The following is a 24,438-nucleotide window of genomic DNA, read 5'->3' as shown; positions in this document are numbered from 1 at the left end:
GAAGAAGTATAAAGCAGCTGAAATTGGAAATATTCAAGTAACATACCTCAGTTGTCCTTGAGTAAATGTTTGTAGCTACTTTTCTTCCACTTTTGGTCGAATACTAGATCAACTGACTAATCATTTCAGCACTAAAACCTACAGGAACAATAGGAGTCCTGTGTATTCTGAAGTCTGTTTCACTGCACATGAGGCCTTGGACATCCACTAGATGGCAGTGCTGCATAAAGTGGAACTTAAACCCACATCTCAGTAGAACCTGTGACCTTTATGGCAGCACAAATCCAATATGAACATCTTATACTGATTTTTATGAGTGCAATTAATCCTAGACCAGTCAATTCTGCAGTGTTTTCAACACCTGGCACAGCCATGCAGCTCCACTTCTCAGCGCACCAGAGAAACCCCCTGGGTACGAAGGCCTAAAATCTGCATCGAATGAACCTCAGCCCCGTCATGAACACTGTTACAGCATCCTGTACCGCAATCAAGAAAACAAAGGAAGTTCATTATTCAAAACATGCTGCCCTCAGCAAGCTGTTGTGTAGCATTACCTTTGAGTCCTAGAGTGGAACCTCAGGGATGTAACACCCCAGGTCATAAGTTTAATATCCAAACCACAGGCTCCGCGTGTTTGTGACCGGCTTAGCGGCTTGCCAGCGGTCCCCATTCTGCCTCAAGAGCCATTAACGCCTCCTGCAGTGAAGAGAATGGATATGGTGTTAGTGGTCGTGGTTGAAGGCAAAGCCCTCCTCTTAATGACCTTACGCTCCCTTGGGCTCTGAGCTCATGCCTTATAGATCACACCAGCTGTGTCGACTCAACTGTAAATATAGTTCACTTCGTAAATACTGCAGGGTTATTACGATGTGCTCCTGCCTGGGTTTTTGTTTTGTGAAATGTTGATGCATGAGGGACAGTTTTGGGGCTGAATGGTATTGTTTTGATGTAGGGGCGAAATGAATGGTGTTGTTGTGGTGTTAGGGTGTAATAACTATAAAGTTGATCTATTCTAAGGTTCCCACAGTAATGAAGGTAATAACCAGATGGAGCAGATTTTAAAAAAATGAGATCCTTTCTCTCAGAGAAAACAGTGATTTGGGTCTATGAGGCTCATTTCCCTGCAGCATTTCTGCTTCTTTTTGTATTTTCACCGCGTTCAGTGGGCTCATATAATTTCATCTTTCAGTTACTTTATGTAGTCCTCCAAGGGCAGCGAGGATTGTCCTTTTGTAGAGCTAGAGCACCACATTTCTGAGAAGTTGTTTTTGCTGGTTAATGACCTACCTGGAGCACTTGATGAGGGACAGCCGTTGTGTCTTGTGATCACCAAGGTTGCAGGAAGGACTGCAGTACTTGAATCCTGGTCTGGAGAATTTTTTCCTCATCTCAAACTTGCTTCAGTCTCCAAAGTGTGTTGCAGACTAGAAAGGCAGTTCTGTCGTTCCCCTTATAGAGACAAAAAAAAAATCTTTAATGGCATTTACAAATACAGGTCAGGGTTGTTTTCCATCGTGAGACTTTGCCATGTAATAACCAAACATTCACAGTTTAGATAGTAGTAGTTTTATCGTCAAATGTGTGGAGTGAAATCGTACTTTCACTTGCAGTTAGCTGGTAATATTGTGAGGAATATTTTGTTTAAATTATTATGCTTTTTTTTTCTCAATGACAATTAAAAAATAAACCAACATTTAGGGAAATGTATTCCTCGTGCTGTTTCCAATTCCACATTTCAACCATTTTGAAATCCAAAGTGCTGCACCACTCAGCCTTTAAAGTTATATCACAGTTGTGTCTCACCATGAACAAAAGTAGGACATCAGTATGAAAAATGTGGAATACTGTTTTCTTTGGACTCGGCCTTGACTTGATCTCAAAACTGCTTGGACTCAGACTCATGTTTCAGATTTGCATTTGACTGCTAGATATCATAGATATTCTTCTGTGTACATTTTTCTGTCTTAAAACAATAATCACATGCCAATCACATGTCCATTTCGATTTCAATTAATTGATTAATCGATCACAAGAAAATGAATTCTAAACTATATATAACTGATTGATGGTTCAAGCTTCGCAAATGTGCTTTTCCTTGTCTTGTAAGTGCAAACTCAAAATCTTTGGGTTTGGACTATCGAAGACTTTAGGTTTGAAAGTATCTGGAAATTAAACCTTTATCTTTTTCCCATTTGCCTACCAAGTGATTAATCAATTAATTGAGATGAATCAATGATGAAAACAATTACTAGTTGCTAAAATATATTCTAAAGTTCACCTGAAGTCAATATTAGTTATCCCCAATTTTTCCAGCAGGAAAGCACATTAGGAAGCACTCTCTCGATGGCCAGGGTGGACAAGAGGAATGACTACATTAAACAAAAATGTTTTCCATGTACATCACGACATCGATTATTTCAACGCTGACATGAAAAATTAGTTCACTAGTCAAATGCTGAGTTAAACAATAATTCCTGAAAAAGCTTTTGCGCTTGAACATCTAAGTTAACAAACGGAAGCTGCATTTCCTGTGACACAAAAGAAGCAAGGACATATGTACACATTAAATATAAATCATTTTATAATATACAAATTGTACAGATGTCATGAACAATAGGAATGTGGACATACTCAGGATAGCAAAGATAAAGAATACTTTTCCATCCTCGATAGCAAACACTGCTATGCAAGTGACAACAGCACATGATCAAAGATACTCAACATTCAAGATGGCAGCCGAGGTGATAGAAAAACCTAACATCAGAGACAAAAAAAAATCCTAAGAATACGTTTTCCAGAGGCTGTGAGCAAGCTAAAGTGACAACACAGAAAAAAATGATGGCATCCTATTGTATCATGTTCTGCCATTTCTACTCTGCCCATTTCACATCATAGTAGCACACAGGAAATGAACCATTAAGTTTTTTTTTTTTTTTTAACAGCATTACCAAGAACGATTGCACCAGCGCCGCTATTGAGGCTCAGAGACAATTATGCTGATATAAGACAGGAAACTGTATATTACCTTTTTTTTTTTTTTTTTTTACACAAATGAGTAGAGGGCTGCAAATGTATATTTAAGTCTAACATTAGACAAAGGTCTCCTTTTTTCCACGGATGGATAAGTTAACATGGTTCAGCATCATTTAACTGATGAAGTGTCAGATCCTGCCTCGCTTTTCTCTCCTTGTCTGTGTTTTCCTTTTTTTTTTCTGTAATACCAGACAAGAAAAAAAAAAAACACAATTACCCACAGTCCCTGGAGTGTACTCATGTCAGGGGTTAGACTGCACTGCAACCAATCAGCCCTTATCAGGGAGAATTAGAGCCCTGAAGGCCACAGCCTCAGGTAGGACGGGAGGATACAGGGCCGGTTGTAACTTGTCGAGGTTACAGTCGCCCATGTTTGTGGATGTCCAACCGGAATGTAGTGGGAGTTAAAAAAAACACAGCCATGTCACATGACATCACCTCGTCGCTAACTGATTTTCCAAAGTCTGCTCTTCCAGATAAAGTGGAACATGAGTTGTCTGTTTTCACAGGACGCCAAAGGGGAATAAATGTCACAGTTTCAGATTAAAAAAACAAAAAAAGGAGAAAGGCAGGAATACTGAAATAAATTTATATTCACAAAACAGATGACAGTTTAAATGTTTGTCTTAACACAGGGGAGAACGGAGAAATTGATTAAATCTGATTAAATAAGTTGACCGGGATTCATTTGGGAAATTACTCAAATATTCATAGTGATCTTGTCAGCTATCAAAAGACGCATTTTGGTATTGCCTTTCATAATTCATATTCGTCACATGTGTGAAAGTGACAGCTGAGTCTTAGTTGCTCCCCAGCAGCATTCTTCTTTAATACAATAAGTGCTTATTAAAGCTCAAACAGCCAAAAGCTAAAAAAGAAAATACCACAGAGAATATTTTGATATGACTTCGTATCATAATTCAGTATCAGAGTGGTTATTTGTCATGTGCTCGTGCAAACTCCTGTGTACAGCTGTGGAAAATCCATTCTGGCTAAAATATGACCCTTGACCTTGTCTGCCATTAGTGATGAACTCACGCTCACAGGTCCAACCTCTGTCATAGTGGAGGCCGAGAGGACAAGGAGCATATGTTTCAGGGGGTCGCACGCGATGTGACCCCTTGGTTTAAAACCAACAACAGCCCTCAGGAGGTAGCTCGAAGCATCAGTCAGAAATGCATTTTAGCAAGCTTTAGCGGAACAGCAGAGGCAACACAAAGCCCACAGTAAAAATTCTTTTGACTCAAAAACAGAACATTCACAATAATAATACGAAAAACCGTTCAAAACATCTTAAAAACGAATCCAAAACATATTACCTTCATATTGACAAACACTTCAAATCTTTTATCCCCTCACTTTGAATTCCAGTAATAAAACAGGGAACGACAGCTTCAAAATACCAACACCGACCGTAGCAAAACTTTCCAGTTTGACTATAACAAACATGTAACACTTAAATCACCATTGTGCCTCTATGAAGACATTTCTAATAGCAGGTTGTGGGCAATTTACAGTATAGTAATAAGGCTAAACTGGTCACAGTTTTTTATATTCTATTCTACACAAAAACATCTGCCATTTTACATTGAAAAAAATCTCAGCGGCGGGTGGATTAATCCCCCAGAAGGAGAGCACTTATTCAGCATAATCGATCTTGCTTGTGTGTAATTGAAGAGTTTTATCTCCAAAAGGAGACATTTTTCATGACCAAGGTATCATCTGTCCTCATAAAACAAAGGATCCAAATTATAACAAATTATAGTCTATATGAAGCAAGACAGCAGGTAGTTTAGGTTCTTGATTAACCGAATGCTAACATTTTAATAAATAGGTTTTCTGGTGTGTTTTATGATGAAGTGAACACAATTTCTCTGCAAAATTTAGCATTTTTAACACAAAGTTGTTCTCCTCAGTGCAAATGATTCCCCGTGACATCACCGTTAAATCTGAAGGCCATTTTCTTGACATGTTGAGGTGTTTTGCTGTCAATACCTCCCCCATAAGTGACCCCCATTATAAATGCATGATTCCTGACAGATACCCCACTGACAAAATCCATTAGTGAGCTAATGAGAGTTCTACACTGTGAACGTTGCTACCTCCCTCACTTCCCTCACTTTCCTCTTTCTTAAATGGAAAGCTACACGATGCAATAAAACCGCACATTATGACTTGGTTATTGTCAGAAATGATGTCTGGTAAGAGGTGCTTACAGAGCTGGAGGTAAAATAATGAAGGAAATCTCAGCAGGGAATGTGGGACGCAAACGGACGTTACTCTAAATGAGCCTATTCATTTCTTTTATTCGACTCTCTTATGCTCAGTGGTCGTTCTCTTTTGCCCTCAACCTCTTATTTTGTCTCAGTGTCTCCCTCTCAGTCTTTAGTTTTGGTCTGAGTAAACAACAAGCTTCTGCGTTGACCACGCAGCTTAACCTCGTTTCCACACTGAGCTTTTGTTTGCAGCCTTTGACTGGAAATGTAATTAAAAATGCAACTTTGCGTGGAAATAAATCCTCACTCCTCTATGTAAAAACTAACTAGGTGACTCTAAATACGAGTTCTGCCCTTGAGCTGCAAACATTCAGCTGAATTTCACATCCTTATCTGACTTGGCTTTGAATATGGAACATTCTGTATGCAAGGTGAGCTTAGCACACCACACCAAAGAGTGATTATCGGCTCTCTTTGAAGCACTTGATGGCTTAGAGCTCAGCGTAAACAATTATCTCTTCACCCTACTTTGGATTGCCTGTCGCAACAAACGCCTTTCCCATCACCTCTACCAGCGTTCTCCTCCAAGTTCCCTCCACATCACAACTTCCTATGGTGCACAGAGCGAAGGAACAGGAAATGGTGATACAGTCTGTGATCACAGAGGACACTTTTCTGAGCTTACCTGCCTTAATATTGTCAGTTGTGTGGATTAGGCAGAACTGTGTCTTGTCAGGATTCTGTCTGTTGGATTATGGAACCGACTTTTCCTTCCACAGCTTCAGAAACTGGAAAGAGCTCCCCAAACTGTTTTACTGTCAGGTGAAAGTAGGCTACCTCTTGTGAGTAAGATGCTATACCTGGGTAGGACTCTCGGATAAGACGAGAAGAGTCGAAGGGGGTAGGTGTGAGATCCCAAACTTTTCTCCCCCCCTAATGAACCCTAATTATAGAGGTTGCAAGGTGACATCAAACTCAGTGTCACATTGCAGTGAAAATAATGTAGGTCAATGCTCCTCACCCCCCTTCAAAAGGCCTGGCCACACCAGAAAGAAGCACAGCGTAATTTATCTGTGTGGTTCTAGTGGCTCGGTGACACCTCAGCATCCCACATCTGTTGTGGGACAGTTTTTAAACAGGCAGAAGAAGGCGTCAGTAAAAGCTGATGTTCCAACACAGCTAATAAGCTACGCTAGCTCCCTCCTCCAAACTCCACTGAATTCAAACTTGATGCCAAAAATTAATACAAAATCACTTTGTCCCCAAGAACCAGTCCACTAAGATTTCCATTTTAACCGAACTGCTTTCACTGCAAAACTTTGCTGTTTAAAGTTCTGATGTGACCCGGCCCTTAAATTGTTGCTCATTCTTCTCAAGTAAAACAAAAGCTCATCCCGTTTGAGCAGAGCATCATTGTAGACATTCACCCCCCATGTTGGTCCACATCCAGTTATTCCAGTGACTCCACATTGACTATTATGCACCAGCACCGCCTGTTTTGGATATATACATTCAGTATGTGTGGTTATAGGTAGGACCGATGTCTGCAGTTACATTAAATCATTCTGTAGCTACACTGTGGCAGGCTGGGGGCGGGGGGTGGGTGGGGGGAGGGGGTGGGGTCGTCTATGAAAGACGGCAGGTTTGGACAATGCTGCAGCGATTGGGATCAAAGCCCCATTAATTTGGATCAGGGACAACACTGAGAACCAGGTCGTAAGATGGGGACTTTGAGAGGTAGGGTGGGGAAAAACCTTGACTTGGGGCTACTCTTGAGTCTCCTCTGGGGTTTGATTGGTGGGCGTGACCTCTGACTCTGCCACAATCTCCTTGGCGACGACTTCAACACCTGCTGGTTCCTCTGTCTTGTGTTTGAGCACATTCTCTTTGCCCTCGTCTTTCTCCTCATCCGTCTCGACACCGTTTTCGATCACAGCTTCAACTTCTGCTACGCCTTCGCCCTCCTTTTCTTTGGTCTCATTCTCTGTTTTGACAGTCGCAACGGCTTCTGCCACTTCCTGGGCTTCTCGGTTTTCTAAAGGCTCTCCATTCTCTCTTGATACCTCTCCATCCAATGTTATTTTTTCTTCTTCTTCTCCTCCTCCTTCTTCTGTGCCATTTCCTGCTCCTTTGTCTTTTGTCTCCGCTCCTCCATCTTTCTTTTCGACAGTCTCTATGCTGATTTCAATGCCATCATCAATCTTTCTATCTTCCTCACACCTGGATTCCCTTTCTTTCAGTGGCTCACTTTCTCTCACCGCCTCTGCGTCTGTTGTGTTCAACCTTTCGTCCCTACTCTTGTCTTCCTCTTTCTCAGCCTTTTCTCTGTCATCAAGCATCTTGGGATCTTCTGCATCCTTCTCGGCTTTTGTTTTTTTTTTCTTCTTGTTCTTTGCGGTGTCTTTGATGCAGTTCTTGTTGGACTTGCTTCGGGGCTTGAAGATCAGTTTCTGAAACATTTACATTAGCGTGTTAGTGGAATGCATTGTAACTCTTTAAATATGCTTCTGGGCACAAAGCATTACACACAGACTTAATTAAGAATGGATCACACTGGATCTAATATTGCACTGGGATAACCAGCTAATTCAAATGCGTCTCATTGATGCGGAGAAGGAAATTGAGGCCATTTTTAGGAGAGTTATTGGTAGCCTCAAGGCCTTCAGTCTGACCAAACAAACAGGCAAAAATTTAATGCAATATGTCTTCAATTACTTGTACAACTTCTGCAGGGTTCTACACACTGCAGGGATATAGAGAACTGAGATAAACTGCAAAGGAACGGGTGACAAAATCTTGTTAACGCTAGCAATTCCCTGAGTCTTAGGGCCTATTACATTTGTTGTTGTGGTGGCAGCTTAAATTCGGGTCAACGAAAGCATCAACATGGATTCATTTCACTGCGGACAAAGGTTAGCTTTAGAGGTTATCACCACTACTCAGGGTCGCCAAGAAAGCATTACCAACCCTGCTTCCTCAGACAACACATTTATCCGTTGCTGAAAAATTCCCGACATCTCAAACAGAGAAGAGTGTCTTCACATTTGTCCAGCTTCGTGTTTGTCTACTTAAAACAAAAACAGCTGTGGAATTGTAGGTGGTTAAAGGTGATGCTGGCTTTGGATATATGGCGAGCAGGTGACAGAAGGAGTGGTGTGAGACCTCCCGTTAACGAAGAAATACAGAGAGGAATGTGAGGTCGTGTACCTTGGATTCCCTCCTCTTTCGGCCCAGCACGGGTCTTTGCAGGAAAACAATCTGTTTGGTGGAGAGACTTCCATCACTAAAAGACGAGGACAGAGAAAGAAAAGCAAAAAGAAGAGAACATCAGCTGGAAATTTTGGCAACTCAACAAGACTCTGAGGCTATTTTATTTCTTAAATCAACCGTGTTTACTTTTTTGGTACTAATTTATTATTTATAAATGTTTTAAAATAACATGAGAATGGGAGATGGAAATAAGTTTTTCCCCTCTTGCTTTTCAAGATTTAAACATTTTGGGATGATGTTAAAAACACTGACAGATTCTTCATAATTCATTGTTGTTTTTTTTTAAAGCTTGAAAAGAATGCTTCAGACCTCCAAGACATACATGTACAATTCATCTGAACTGTGATAACACAGTGAGTGATCCACAATCTTAGTGACCTTCCATCAAGATAGTCAAATGATTACTGCCCACTGCTCATGTTTCACACTCTTATCTGATGTTTTAAGGATACAGGCTCACATTTGTGACCCAGCCTCCTCACTGCTCTCATCTGTCAGTGTCATTTCCCCCCTTTCCTTTGAATCATGCATTGAAACAGCAACTTCTCGTGCTAATGTCTGTGAGCAACTTATGAGCATCTTCTACTTCTCAGAACATGTATTTCTTCCTTTTTTCCCCAGTTCCCCAAACATAATCCTCCATCCCATGCACATGTTACACTCCTGTGTTCTCAGAAGGATTATCTGCACAAGTACCCGCACTGACAGATTAATCGTGGCAGGAAATGCAGATTCATTTCTGAGTGGGTTTCCTGTCTCTCACGCTTACTCTCACTCTTTCGTCTGCTCATCTTTGTCATAAACAAGCTTTTTTTGGGGGGGGCCCAATGTGCTCTCACTAACTGGGTCCCTGCTGAATTTTACCCCTCAGCTTTTATCTCTTGTGACAGCCCAATGTGAGACAGTTTTATTGTTTGTTTCTGCTTTATTCCTTCTCTCTTGCTATTATTGGACATGGCTTAAAAGGAGATATGATGTCCTGTGCTGCTATCTGACAAGTCCAATAACACACTCACACACTCTCACCCACACACAGGCACACACACACATACATGCCGTCTAAAGTTAAGCTGCCCGCTCAACCTTACACATGAAGAAAGATGGCAGGTTTATGATCGGTGCAGAACCCTAAAAGCCTGCAACAAATCTTCCCTTTCTCAACATCAAATGGACTTGAGACTCCTCCAGCACGAGGCTTACTATCTAAACCATCCAAAGTCCACCACAACTTCTTTTTTCCATTACTTCGTTCCTTCCACCATTTATCCATAAGCTATTTTCTAGGCTGTCAAGAATGCTGGACGGCTTCCTGGCGAATCAAAGCTGAAAACTAACCAGTAGTTCCCAGCAAAAGCCTCAGCCCATTAAACTAGAAAGGAGTGGATGGCTTAGAAAATTACAAGCCTTTACTGAACCTGCTCTTGGCTGTCAGTGTCAGCCACACTATTATAACTTGAAGCCATATAGAACAGCAATAGCCTGGGTCCCTTCATGGGCTTCATCTTTAGGGGAAAGACCTACTAGATACCTTTGCTGCAAAGTGCCACTTGAAATAAAAAAAAAAACCCTGATACATGAAATGTGGAATTGCAAAGAACTGAAGTCCTTTCCTCCAAAAAACTCTATAATGTACATGTTGATCACCATTTAGTCTCCACCTGCAATAACTGACAATTTTTTCTAAACTTTCTTGTTTCCTTGTATGTTCGGTTGTATCACAGCTAAAGCATAGAAATTCACATTTACTGTAGTAAATGGCTCTAAAATGTAATTACCATCTACAATAATTGAACGCTGCGAACATGAATGCGTGCTCTGAGACAGCTACATGAATTAATGTTGTGTGGAGAAGCCGCTGAGCACCAGTTAGCATTAATTTCAGACGCTGCTGAGATCACTGACACTTATCTGACCCCTCCAGATGAAGTGCAGCCTGCAAACCCTCAGACAACAAAAAGCACGCATTTGCAAATTTGCTATTTAAAAACGGAGGAGTCAACACCACAAAAACAAGTGTAATGAGTATTGCTAATCTGAAATAGATCATCAACCATTATTTCGGCGCGCAAAATGTTTTCCAGGCCGGGAGAGGAATGAGCTCCGTCTTGCACTGTATCTAGGCCGACTCTGATTAATTGGCCATGTTGTGCTGTTGTGTTGTGGCATTTTGAAAGAGAGGAGAGAGGGAGGGAAGGTGGAAAAAAAAAAAAACGAAGGATGAAAATAGAAAGGTAATTAATCAGCTATGTTCTGAAAGAGCAGCAAACACGGCCAGCTGAGGTGGGGGCAGAGCAAACAACTGGTCAGTGCATGGAACTACTGCATGCTCGCTTCATCAGTATGACACATTCAAGCCTATCTCAAAACAATATGTACATGCTCGTATGTTGTTCCTCCTACTGCCACAAAAGAATTCCCGTGATTTCAATACAAATGAAGGCGGAAAATCCATAGTTCTCATTCTCTACTAAAATGTAGCTTCAGGAGTCTGACTTTGAAAGATCTTGTGGGGAAAAGTTGTGGCAGAAGGACAGAAAATGAGACTTTGGTCCTAAAATGACCATAAATTTGGAAGATGCCCTCTTGATTCCTCTGATATTAGTTCCACCTTTTCCTGCTCCTCATATTAGAAGCCATTTTTGCACAGATTGGGCACGACACAACAGGCCCTGAAATTGCTTTTAGGAGGGATCCTTTTGCTGTATGGACAGCAGGGGCAATTACAGCAACCAAAAGTCCTCTCAGCGTGTATTTGGGCTCGTGAGTATTGTTTTAAGACAGACTTGAATCCATCCTTCAAAGAAAAAAAGCCCTCCAAAATTGTACGGCGGCCTGCTTGTTGAATTGCTGTGCCTTGTTTTCTATTTCTGTGTTAAATTCAAAAGATGAGACTAGTGTGGGTGTGGAGGAATTTTAGTGTTGTTTACATGCACCTTTGACGGATCTGACAGTTGACTAATTAAATTAAAATAACAGATAATGTAACTAATTGTTGACCTTTCACCAGTCACTGTTTTTTTTTCCTGGCACAGGGACAATGAACTAATTTCACAGCTAATCCATACTGTGGGGAATCCACTTCACTGTTACAATATTTATTCTTTAACTCTGGTTTATCCAATCTCATTTTTTTCTAATTGGCAATGATTATTATTGAAGTTTGACCCTTTTTTTGTTGTTTAACTTGCTGCATAGTTGTAGACTAATTATCTTATAAGTGTAAAACATTACTTGATCGCAGTATTTAAAGCTAAAGTAGCTCTGTTGGATCGTGAAGGCCTTTGACTGTATTTGTTTTCAGTGTATTTCATTAGAGTGCTACTTTAAATACCTCTAAGTCTGGTTGGAAGTGTCACAGAGAGTCATATGGGGACCGTACTGGAGCGTGTTGAGGAGCAAATTCTGTTTTGAAGTGACGCTCTTTGGCGTGTGTGAGAACATGCGAGGCCTTTGACCATAAGAGGATGTACACTCATACAGCAGCCATGAGTGATGAGTCAGCATGAGCTTAGCTGAGGAACCATTACATTTCTGTGAAGAGATTTTCCACAAACAGTCAAAGCTGCTGCTTTTAAACTTTCACAGCTGCTGCTGCTGCTCGGCTCAGAGCTCATCCTAAATTGGCACGTTTAGGTCACTTTCTCCTAAAAGCTGAGGTATTTCTTTGAACAATAACTCGAACAGGCAAAGTGAGCGTGTTAGAATTTATACCTGGTTCCAGTTTTCACTGGCGTACTGTTGCATGGGGCCAGTTTTCAGCTTCTCTTCTCTTTCTGCCTTATAGGTCTTTAATGAACTTGAGTTGCCTCCCCATAACAAAACTACAAGTTGTTAACAATGACATTTTCCATTTTCATTTTTAATTTATTAAAAAAGAGACATCTGGAGTAGTTACTTCAGGTTACAGTGTTGAAAACAGACTTTTTATTCTATTTGATTTTCTTTTTTTTCTGTTTTATTCCTTTGAAATCCTGCTTAAATGAGACTTTTAATATTGCCCTTGGAATTTTATGTCTTTGAGTCTGGTGGAAGTTACTGAATAAAAACTTGGCTTGCCTCGAGTACTTTGACTTTCTAATACTTTATACTTGTACTTCTATTCTTGTACTTAATAATAATTTTGCAAATTAAGACATTTCATACAAATCTTAATACAGATCAAATAATATGTATGTATAATATATATAATGTATAAATCAATGAAAAGGAGCACAAAGGCTTGCAGTTGCTGTTGTTGCAATTCCTGCTGGCTGCCAACAGAGGTCCTTGGAGGTCATAGATTACTTGATACCCCTTTAATAGTCAAATGAGGGTGATTACCTGTTAGTCTTGATTACAGGAGTTGGCAGAACACAAGTGAGTCTCCATCCATAGGTGGCGAGGGACTGCAGCAGAGGAACATAATCAGCCTTCACCTGCAGGCCCTGTGAAGACACCAGGATGTCCATTACAACCTACAATCAACTCAAACAGCTCTAAACCTGTGCACGGTCTCCATCGTTCTCCCCATCAACACTACGTACACAGCACAATGACAGGACTGTGCATCCACTACTGTGATTACAGCTTTGAAGCATCAAAGTATGAGGTGTAATCCAGCGCTGTCGGCACCACTCAAATATCAGTTAAAAAAAAAAAAAAATTCCCTCTCAGATATGACAGTTTTATACAGTGTATGTGAACTGTCTCAGAGGCTGTTTGCAACGGCAAGGTTCACTGGAAAGAATCAAAAACCGAGACATAAATCAACTGCTACAGAAACTCCCAGGTTGCCATGAGTCAACATGGCAACCATCTCTATTCATGACAAGTATTTGTCAGTAAGTCCTTGAGTAAATAGACCGCTCATGTGAAACTGCTCACTTTGTTTTAAACATTTTAATTCTATTTGTGCTATTAAAGCTCCACAAAATGAGCCACAGTCGCATTGTCTCAGTGATGGATTTAAATCAAGAATGACTGAAGCACAACAATTTTAACGCTTATGCGAAGGAAAAGTTATTCTGAGTGAAACAGTGAGACACACACAAACACAAACGCTCCATTTTTGGCGAGGAAGTGTGTGTGTGTGGTTTGCCATTTTTGCCATGTTAGACATCTGTCGAAAATGAAAAACCGCAACACGTGTCAGTCGGATTGATCGTGCCTATGGCAGCATTTGCATTTGCACGCACACACATACAAATATGCACAAAAGAAGATGCTCACATAGAGGCACTCAGGGACCTCAAGGAACGGCTCTGTGTTTCCAAAGGCATGTCTAAAAGTTGTGGGCTATGCAAAAGAACAATCATTCGAAAGACAAGAGTGAAATAAAAGTCTCGGCATTCAGGCCGTTACCCTTTTTTAAATAAATTCCAGACCGTTACCCTCGATGGTGCAGTGTGAGTAATGATATGAGTCAAGAAGGCAGTGAACATGAACGAAGTACACCACAGAACTTCTTGGAGCCTATTCATAGTGCACCGAACCAGTGCTCAAGAAAAGAGACTTGAGAATAGATCACACCTACACACGCTACATTAGCCTTCGCGGTAATGACAAGTGTGAAAATCAGCTCTAATTAAAGCCGCACCAGCCGAAGGTGTCATGTGGATATATACTGTACACCCGCCTTCATCCACGTCCATCACAGAGCCTCTGCATGAGACGAGGGTCTGTTTGTCCCGGAAGTAACCAAATCTGGTGACAAATCAAAACTTTTGAGTTAAATACACACCCAAGGATGAACGGTCACCTTCAGCATCCTGTCTTTTCTTCTGACATCCCTCTGTACAAAGTATCACGGACAGACCTGGTTAATATCCATGAGCCTGTTACACACAGTTTACAGTGTGGATATTTAGTCTGGAAACATGCATAAATCTAGCTTCACTAGTGACACTGTAAGTTATGTTAATAAAAGCTTTAGCCGTGGTAATCAGGATGCTAGTTGGGCAATCTTGTTTTTGTGTAGAATGAAAGTCGTGTACAAAGCTTTAACACACATTTAAATCTTGTAAAACTGCATCACTATCCACTGCAAAGAAGTAACCATGTACTTGAAGACAGTTTTCTGTACTGGTATTTTAAATAACACTTTAAAGGGTAAAGTTCCTTCAAATCCCATCCTCTTACAATGATCACGATAACAACACATTTTGGAGGAGGGAGGTAAATTATTGTGGGATAAGCTATTACTACTACTGTAATACTTCTAAGTAACATACTATATACTTTTAATTCTGTGACAGCGACTACGAGAACAACTACGACTACAAGGACCACTGCTATTTGTCTGGCAACTGCCACCACTGCAACTGCTACTGCTAAACAATACCACTGCAACAATAATGACAACTGCACTTCCACTGTAATACTACAAGTATTATAACTTCTTCTTCCATTACCATTAATACCCCTGCTGAACAACTGTCCTCAAGGAACTAATTTTCAATTATTTATTTGACTAAACGAAATGTTCTTATAACTAAATTCTATTTGACTTGAATACACCTGGCACATTTGGTACATAAATGTACACACTAGTACTCCTATTAGTTCCTCTTATTGTTACTATGTTCCTCTATTGCTGCCACTACAAGTATGATCCCTATTATAACTACTACAAGTATGATCCCTATTATAACTACTACTTTCACGCTATGATTACCCCTACTTCTAATTCTGCAGCTGGATCTGGTGTGTAGTCATACAGACAGAATTAAAAAGTGAGAACATTTGTGAGAAAGACAGAGGCTGATCAGCATGCAGTGCTCACTGTCTGCCATGAGACAGACTTCAAGTCCAAACACTTAATCCCACTCCACCACACAACGCCTCATTTTTCTCCCAGAGATTTTTATTGACCAAGATGACAGAACATGCACAAACAGACCTAAAGCAGTTGCATATTAGGAGCTAATCGTTAGAATACAGGACACTGCTCCAGACAATATTTATACAAGCATTACTTTCTAAGTTCCTACAGGGAGCGGCGCATCTACATTTTTCGGGGGTTTATGTTGGAACCACTCCCAGAAACATGCTCTCTTTCAAAGCCTTCCCAGAAAGTAAATTGAGAAATAATTTTTCCGTAATGGCTTGCTGTTCTTTGGAGTAGGTGAGAGTTAATCACAGTCCCCGGAGTGTGGCTCCCCGCTCCCCCTGACTTATTATGCGGAGCCCACCATGCTGCATCAGCACTCCAGCAAAAGCCTATGAGCCTACAAAACAAAGTAATCACATCGCCATCTTTGTCTTCGATGTTATCTAAGTGACTATAAAGAAGGACCACACGGTAAGGTGGCAGAGGAGCTGTATTTCAACCACCTCGGTCAAAGCTACTTTAAATTGAATCCGGCTTTTCCCTGAGATCATGTCCTCACACAGTTTAACACAATTGTGCCTCGGTCCAACAGCTTTGCTAAAAGGCATCTCAGCAGGAAAAAATCTGTTATTCACTGTCACTGTCCAAATTTTCCCTGCTGAAGATGATTGCTAAAACAACAATTGCCTATAGGCAAAAACACACATCTAAATCATTCTAGATGTTTTTGCTGCTCAGCCTCCTCTCTATCATTTTCAAAAAAAGGTACAAGACGAGATATATCAGCCAGTGTTTGGGAGCACTGACCTAAAACAAAGTTTATTTTCAGGCCTACGGCAAAGGCGTTTGCAGCTGCAGGTCAACTTAAAGTTCATAGTGCGCTCTGAGAGTCATCGCAACAAAAACACAGGTCCAGTGTTTTTCTTTAAACCCACTTCACCAACTTCTGCAAGACAGACATAACAAACAGAGCTGGTTTTTCACCAGCTCTAAATGTAGTTGTATTTTTCCAGACTACTGGGGTCAACCGGTTTGCAGATACAGTCCAGTAATGATGAAGCAAATACCTTTAAAAAAGGGCATTCAGATGCTGCTCCTGATAGGCTCGCTCAACCTGGAGTGTTGTCACAGCAACAGAAAATTCAACATCCACTGCGTTTTAAAGGACTGCAGCAACCATTTCTAAGTGTGATTGGTCCTTTCAGAAACATTAAAAATAAATATTTCATATTTGTGCTATTTTTACATACATCCCTCCCTGTTACATCCGCTCACCTTTGTGTTCAGATAACGTCAGCTTATTGCTCTATGGATGTTCCAAAACCTCTCGCCAGTGTGACAAAGCAACCTCACCACAAGGCCCATTTAGTAACTGGAGCTTGAAATCAAATAATACGTTTGACATGTAATTGTAGATTTATAAATTGGCATTTTTTTCCTGGCATTTCTTATCTATGTGGGCTTAAAAATTGAGACTGGAAGTTCAAATGTGGCCTTGAAAACAGCAGTTGACAAAACAAATTCACCTACAGGTCCATTTAGTGTCACAAGGTCTAAAAATAGCTGCACAGTATATATATGCAGTCGGGGTATTAAACAACTTATTTCTGTTTGTTATTTATTAATTTTGTTTGTATCAGTTTATTTACATTAATTCTATGTTTTTAGTAAATGGAAAGTGGAGTGGCACTAGGAATGAAAATGAAGTGCTGGTGCAGCACTTTGATCCAGACTGAAATATCTCCACAAATATCGGAGAGATCGCCATGAAATTTGCTGCAGACGTTCATGGTGCCCACACGATGAATTATAACTTTGATCCCCTAACCTTTCATCTAGCATCAAGATCGAGTCAAAATGTTTCTTTTTCCAATACTTTGGTTGTCCTACCCTCCCGAGGACACCTACACATCACCAGGGGTTGTTTTCTTGACTTAAACCGGCATTACTGCAAGAACAATAAAGCTTAATAGGAGACACACAAAGTACATCCAAACTTTAGACGTTTATGAGGCATTAGCTTACCTTTGAGTCAAGACTAAACTATGTAGCCTGAAAGCACATGATGAGGCAGTTAGGAAAAGAACAAATGGGTCAGCTAGCACATGGAGTTGTTAATGTTCATCCTGTCAGTCGAGGCTTTTATTATGCACTTTTGCAGGGAGGATAAAAATGTGAGCACTTGATGTTTGAAGCTGATGATTCAAATGGGGAGTTCTGAGACAGCTCATCAGACAAGTCATCAGCTTTAAAACAGCAGCCCTAATTATTTCATTCAAATAAAAGAGAGGGCCACAAGCAAAAATCTGACAGGGGGGGCCCCAGAGTTCCTCTCTGTGTCTCTGTTTACTGCTTTTTTAAATTAGCCTGCCAGGTAGTTAGCTAAAAACCAGATGTTATTTTCTTTTTTTCTTTTTAGGTTAACTGAGCAGGCTCTTTTAACCACAACCCACTTTGGAGAAGAGAGGAGCAACCGATAAAGACAAGGCAGTTTCTTTGTAATGTTGATTTCAGTTTAGACTCAACTCTACCTGATCAGACTATTCGCTATAAACTGCAAGATGTCCCTTAAGCCTGGACCTATGAGGACCTCCATGACTGCTGGAGGAAGAACTCGAAGTAAATGGAAATCCTAAGGAAAGTATCTATAAAAGCACAGTGATTGAGTAAATACACATAGTGCCTTTTCACCACGACAAAACCGTTAAGTCTTTTCTGTTAGGTTCATGTTATTACTTGTTTCTTATATCATACTGCACCTTGTAAACAGCTACACCCAATAAACCGAAACCTGCCCCTCCGTTCTACAGTTATCAGCAGCATCGTCACGTTGTCTGACAGAGCGGGCGTGATCTCTCACTTGCACGGACAGTGCAAATTACTCTCCTTGTATCTAGGTCACCTCTTCTCTCACCTCAGTCAGGGAGGATAGAGATATCATGGAGAGGCAACACACGTTAACGATCAGGTCTCTGCACAACATGCAGGCAAAAGCATTCACACACAGACACAGAGCATGTGATGCAACATATACGGTGCATTGTAAGTAATGCATGAGGTCTGACATTAGACGAAGAACAGATCTGCATCCTGTGTTCACTGCATCGACCGCTGAAGCGATTCTAGTGCACCCAAAGGAAGACGTTATGTACCCGGTGGCTTTTGTGTGAACCTGATTTCAAGAAGACACGAATGACTGAATGCACACACGCAATATCTTCATGTGTGGATCTGAGGTGTCCTTTTCTATGTCTTCAAACTATTTCTTCAAAGATTCCTCCCTGCCATACCGATGCTCTGATGTGGGGCCCTAATCCCATTTTAGACATAATTTAGTTTCTGAAGACTGTGAAGTGCTGCTTTTCAAAGCCGCGGATGCTTGTGAATTCGGGGACTGAGTGACAACAATGTCAGCTCTGTTAAGCTCCTTTCACTTGCTTTGACTTTGGACTGCCATTCCTTAAATTTGAACTCCGCTGATATTAACTTTTAGGGTGTCTTTCTGCAGGAGTAGACATTTCCTCTAAACTCGCTCTGCAGTGTTTTTTTTTTCTGGTTTGTCTTTTTGGTTTTCGAGTTGTCAAGATCAAGGAGTGAGCGTGCCTGCGACATCACAAAACTGCTTGAAGTGGTTGAGAGAACATTTTACTAACTGACAATCTTACTATGATACTCACAGTCTTCAACACAGGGATATCAAAAACTATGTACAGACGGTATATGCTCAAAAAGCTGTACATCCTGAGAAAACAAAGCATTAAGTATTTATTAAACGACATTAAGATCCTGTACAATCCCGAAAGAAAACTGTTTTTTTTTAGCTTTAGCTCATAAAACAACATTTTTTTTTTTAAATGTTCTAGCAGCGCTAATAATACCCATAAACAAAGCTTTTTTTGTTGTTGTTGTGGTAACCAGGGAGCTAGTTTGCAATCTGTCTTGTTTTCTGCTCTGACTATTTTTTCTACGTTATGTATAAAGCACTGATAACCACTGAACCGAAGTAATCATTATATTCAAGATGTTTTTTTTTTCTTTACTGTGATTACTGTAGTAGAGCCATGCTGCATCTCTGCTGTACTTAATTAGAGTGACAAACGTGCATGTCAGTATTGTTGCTTAGGTAAAAAATATTCAGGATCAGTAACTATATGTCACCATGCTGCATCATTTCAGTTTTATATGTTGAGGTTTGGTGATTTGGATGTTTCTTCTGTCTCCCTGAAATGACGGCGAATGGACTTTTGTTTTTTTGTATTGGTGTGGTGGCACATTCACACATTACACATGAAACCAAGGTTATGTGATTGGCTGGAGTGAAAATATGTTCTTTTGTGATTTGGATGTGTTAGCCTTATAGGATCATGTGCCCTGATATTCCTCTTAAAGGGGCACATCAGTGAGTTAACATGTCAAAGTCAATTTACTAGTCATGGGGAGAACTACACAGCCCGTGGAGTCTGTTTGTATAATGTCTTCTGTGGTTCTGGAGGAGTTTTGTCATGAAAAATTAAAAGAAATTTGCTCAAGTGACATCACTTGAGCAATCTCAGTTTGGGCTTAAAACAATGTTGTTGCACCCCAGGAAATAAAGAATTCAGTGTTTTTGAAGCTTGACCCATACAAGGGACTACAAGGGATTTAATATTACATTCCTGTGCACAACACCAGACAGTTTACAGAAACAGAGATATCATCTGTTTTATTCCACTCATTCTTCCTCCCTGACAAAAACTACATTCCTACATTGCCCACAATGCAACTGAACTGTCAATAGTTCACTCAGAGATTTGGTGTATTATGCTCGTGGCAGCGAATGTGGCCTCGAGCTGCTTAGCAGAGATGAGGAGCAGACAGCCGAGGTGTGGTAAACTCACTCCTTTCTATCTCCACACTCTGACAGTTTTTATCAAACTTGTAGTTTTCAGTCCCAACTGATCAGTCTTCATGCCGCTCTTACTTTAAACAACTTTTTTCATATGTGCAGTAGAACTCCTCAAGACCTGGAAACAGATTTTCCGTGTACAAAATTGGTGGAGTTCCACTTTAAGCACTCCACTGAGGCTATTCAGTTAACAAATATCTTTTTATGTGCAGCTCTTTGAAGCTTATATGATGTTTGCATTGTGGCAGATCAGATCACATCAGATGGAAATATTCTACATCTGTGGATAATCTAATAAACATTTCCCCTTTAGCACGAGGTGCCAGACATGTTTGTAAAATCTCTGTGTGATTTGGAGAATTTGTTTTGGTTGCACAACATGCACTGGATGCATCATAATGGACCCACTGCTGGGTGTGGCACAGTTGAAGTGGATAATGGTGCTGTAGACAACATTTTAAGAAGGTGTGAAAGAGAAGCTGAAAAGCGTTGTAGAAACATTAGACTCCTTTTACACATCAGCTGTGCTAAGATGAATATCAGTTCATCTTCTAATAAAACATACACACACACGGGTGTTTTTCTGACTCTGGTGCGGCTTCAGTTTTATCTGGATGCAGAAAGACTGAAACACAACACCTTCCTGCTAATGCACTTTGTCCGTCTCGACACATAAATTCTCCTGCTGCGGCTCATTGTGAGCAAACTATTACCGCCGACTCTAACTGAGGTCTGAAGAAGAACATGTTTTGTTTGGTTATTGCTCTTGTGAAACTCGGTGATAGGAAAGAAGGCTTTCAGTACATTAGGTCCAAGGCAGCTCCTGTATTGATTTTCCCACAGGACACAAGAGATGAGAAGCTGGTCCTAATTGGAGTTTCATAGCAGAGACCCTTGATGAGTTATTCATTTTGAGGCGCTGCACCACCACCCGTATGTTTCCTATTCAGGTCATTTTACTCCAGAAAAACCAGCTGTGTTCAAGGCAACTGCTAAAATCTTCATATGTATTTAGGACATCTGTCCAAAATCGGTGCTGTTTTGCTTTTCATGAGAAACAAAAGCTTCGAGAAATGTCTGTATGAGCTCTTTAGCACTGATGCCATTTTTGTGCACAATATATGCAGCCTTTTATTTGCTGAACACCATGTATGATTGCTTTTAATTTATTTCTCTTGCTTGTAACTGTATGCATTTTGCTGTTTTTGTGCTGTTTTTCCCCCCGGCTGTGTTCTGCTGTCATTTCATAGAAACAGCTTCATAACACTTGCATCTTAGTTTGTCAGCTGAACTGATTTATTTTTGTTGCTTGTCTTCTCTGCAATTCCTTGGCTATTTGTCACGGTATGTGAAAACTTTACAGTCTAACTAAATGAAACTAATTTTTTTGGTTCATAATTTGGTAATAAACAAAAAAACCTAATAAGATAAATGTATTTTTTTTAAATGGTAGCTTCTGTGTGTCACATCTGAATTGTCAGCGAGGGTCAATCTTGGGTTATTTGTGTTTTTATCCAAAGTGAATTCTTAGTTTAACTCTAATTATTGTTGTAAAATGAATGAAACTATGTTTTACCATAGGCTGAGCTGTATTTAGTCTTTGTTCACCAGTGTTGGACAAGTTACTTCTTGCTTTACTTTCATTAGTCAGCATGTCTCCATTAAAGGCGCCTTTAAACAACTCAAAAACCTTATTTGTTTTTGTTTCCACTGAGGTTTTTTTTTTTGTCTGCACTAATAGAAAATGGGGTCACGTGATTTGGACCTCCTACTTTACAAGGGAGGCTGTTTAAGCACAAAAGAAACACTGTGTGTGCTCCTCCAGTAATCCATCAATAAAAGTGTTGGAATAAGAGAAAAGGAGGCTTCGAGCTTTGGTGCGGTAAACCTTTCTCTACTCATCTAAACTGATCTAAACTTTATGTGACGCCCCTCCAGGCCGAGCTCAGCAGGAGACTGGCTGACGTGGGAAGGTTGTCAGCTGATGTTGTTCACCTGGCCCTTCTAGGTTATAAAATCTGGCCCATGTGCTCACCCTGTGTCTTTCCTTCCTAGAGCTGATATCAACCCCGAATTACCTCGTTTTGCTTTTTGCCTCTTCAGCACAACACACAGGCCATTTCATCTATGCGTCGCTGTCATGGCTAATATTGCTGATTTCCACACCCCATTAGTTTTCATGAATTCCATTTCTTTTACTTATAATTCTTGGGTGGACTCCCTCCTTGTCACGTTTCTTGAGTCAGTATGTGACAGTATTACGAGCAGTAATCTGCTGTAAGCTGACGTGCTGATATAACTGCTGCATCACTGCGGCTCATCACCACTCCGCTGCTTTGCAAACACCTGTAGCTCTGATGCTGCTGGAACCTCGGCACGTTTCACATGCAAATCTTCTGATTAGTTGTAACTCATTTATAAATGAGACAATTAAAACCCCTCTTTTTTCCCCCCTTCAGTGATGAAGAGACACCGTCCCTGAGATGATACACTCCCACTTGACGACAATGTAAATGATTGCATGCCCTCGGTGAAACAGCTTGTGTTCCTCTTCTTCTGTGAGCTTCATACATCCAACCACCTGTCACACTTTTTGATAAATAAAACTGTAAAACATTAGGGAGAAAAGAAGATGACGTATAGGAATAAGGGGAAAAAAAAAAAAAAACAAACTACCCGCAATCAATATTCAGCCTTATTTTTCATTGTAATTATCCCGGCACTGAAACAATAATGAGCTGTGAGGATACTTTGCATATCAATTTTAGGCAGTTATCACAATGAATGGGGATGACGTGAGACCCTGATAGCCCTTTGTGAAGGAGTGTGTTGTCACTCTGATTTGGCATGGCGCAGATCGCTCGGGTGAAACACTTTTTGATAAAGTCCCAGTGGAACAGTTGATTGGATCTGATGAAACACTGGGTGTCGGATCGGTGTTGATGTTTCTGAGGAAGCCTTGAAAACCGTTAAGCTGTAACAGTATTACCATTCATCTCAGAGGAGGGGAGGCCCTACTGCTGCCGCCAGACGGCTGCAGGAGTCTTTTTTTTTATTGGCACATGTGGCCATCAGCGCTGGGCTGGACAATCACAGAGCCACATTTTGGGGGACAAAAGTCTCCTTTCACACTTGGACAGCCACGGGCTGCAAAAAGTCTAAATTCAATTACTGAGATAGCATCGGCAAACACATACAGACACACAAAACCCAACCCATCCGCATGCACTTAGTGGACACAAACACATGCACATACAGCTGCATGCACAAACACGCAGAGACACACACACACACACACACAGACACGCACATACATACAGATGAAAGGCAATGAAATGGCTGCAAACCCTTAAACTCTAGACAGAAATCAATTTCCAACTTGGGTCTTGTGTTGAGGAGAGACACTAATCGGTGGGCAGATAAGGGCTTGTTTGCTCCTGATAAGACAAGCAATCGCAACACATGTCCCGTAAATTGAGATTTGCCAGATTTGTCTTCAGGGTTGGTGGGAGAATGGTTGGCTGAAGAGAGAAGAGGGGGTGGGAACGTCCAATATCTGACTGACAGCTCATTTCAATACAAGAAGACCCAGACTCTTAAAGTGGATTTGTGCTCTATAAACGGCTGGACAATGTAGATTAAATACATTTGGTGAATGTCACATTATTGATATGAGCATTACTGATGGGTGACAAGTTAAAGAAAAAGCCACCACAAGCTTTCAGAACAGCTCCAGTTCTCAATCACGTGTACAGTAACAGCACTGAACATCAGCTGTGTTAACTTAGTTCCTCTGTCACACATTGCATGAGACAAAACTATGGCTTTTGGTTTCATATGGTTAAAGTTAAGCAAGTGGAACACTTTACTGGTTGGGGAAATTTCATGGTTACAGAAAAAAAAAAAAAAACAAAACCCTGACACTGGCGATGAGCATTGGCACTGGATGTACAACAGATATTTGAAAAATGATGACAGAATATTATAATATCATCACAGCATGACCCAGCCCTTGCCTTAAGTTAGGCCACTCCAAACTGATAGCATGACCTCTGACACTGTGACGAAAAGAAAACTGTCTCCACTCACATCAATGACGGTCCACTGCTCCACTACGATGGCGTCGTACGTAGGCGCGGCCACGTTCGGCTCGCCCTCGCTTGCCTCCTGGAAGATGAAGACACTTTCCACCGACTTAGGCAGCAAATCTGCAGAGAGGAAGAAAA

At 40.8% G+C, this 24,438-nt stretch overlaps 1 protein-coding gene across 2 annotated transcripts in view; it reads right to left on the bottom strand.

The window, feature by feature from the left end:
* Nucleotides 1-2,563: 2,563 nt before the first annotated feature.
* LOC121185943 (raftlin-like) overlaps nt 2,564-24,438 on the bottom strand; it is an 87,275-nt gene continuing 65,400 nt past the window's right edge. For both annotated transcript variants that reach the window (XM_041044481.1, XM_041044482.1), the window contains exons 7-10: nt 24,302-24,420; nt 12,840-12,943; nt 8,457-8,532; nt 2,564-7,699 (exon numbers count right to left, since the gene is read on the bottom strand). In XM_041044481.1, the coding sequence (XP_040900415.1) occupies nt 7,016-7,699; nt 8,457-8,532; nt 12,840-12,943; nt 24,302-24,420 (983 nt within the window). In that variant the 3' untranslated portion in view covers nt 2,564-7,015. The remainder of the gene's footprint in view (nt 7,700-8,456; nt 8,533-12,839; nt 12,944-24,301; nt 24,421-24,438) is intronic.

The sequence above is a fragment of the Toxotes jaculatrix genome, chromosome 8 (genome assembly GCF_017976425.1).
Source record: "Toxotes jaculatrix isolate fToxJac2 chromosome 8, fToxJac2.pri, whole genome shotgun sequence".
In the NCBI taxonomy this organism is placed as follows: Eukaryota; Metazoa; Chordata; class Actinopteri; family Toxotidae; genus Toxotes; species Toxotes jaculatrix.
Note: the sequence above shows the minus strand (reverse complement) of the source record. Positions and strands in the feature narration are given on the sequence as shown.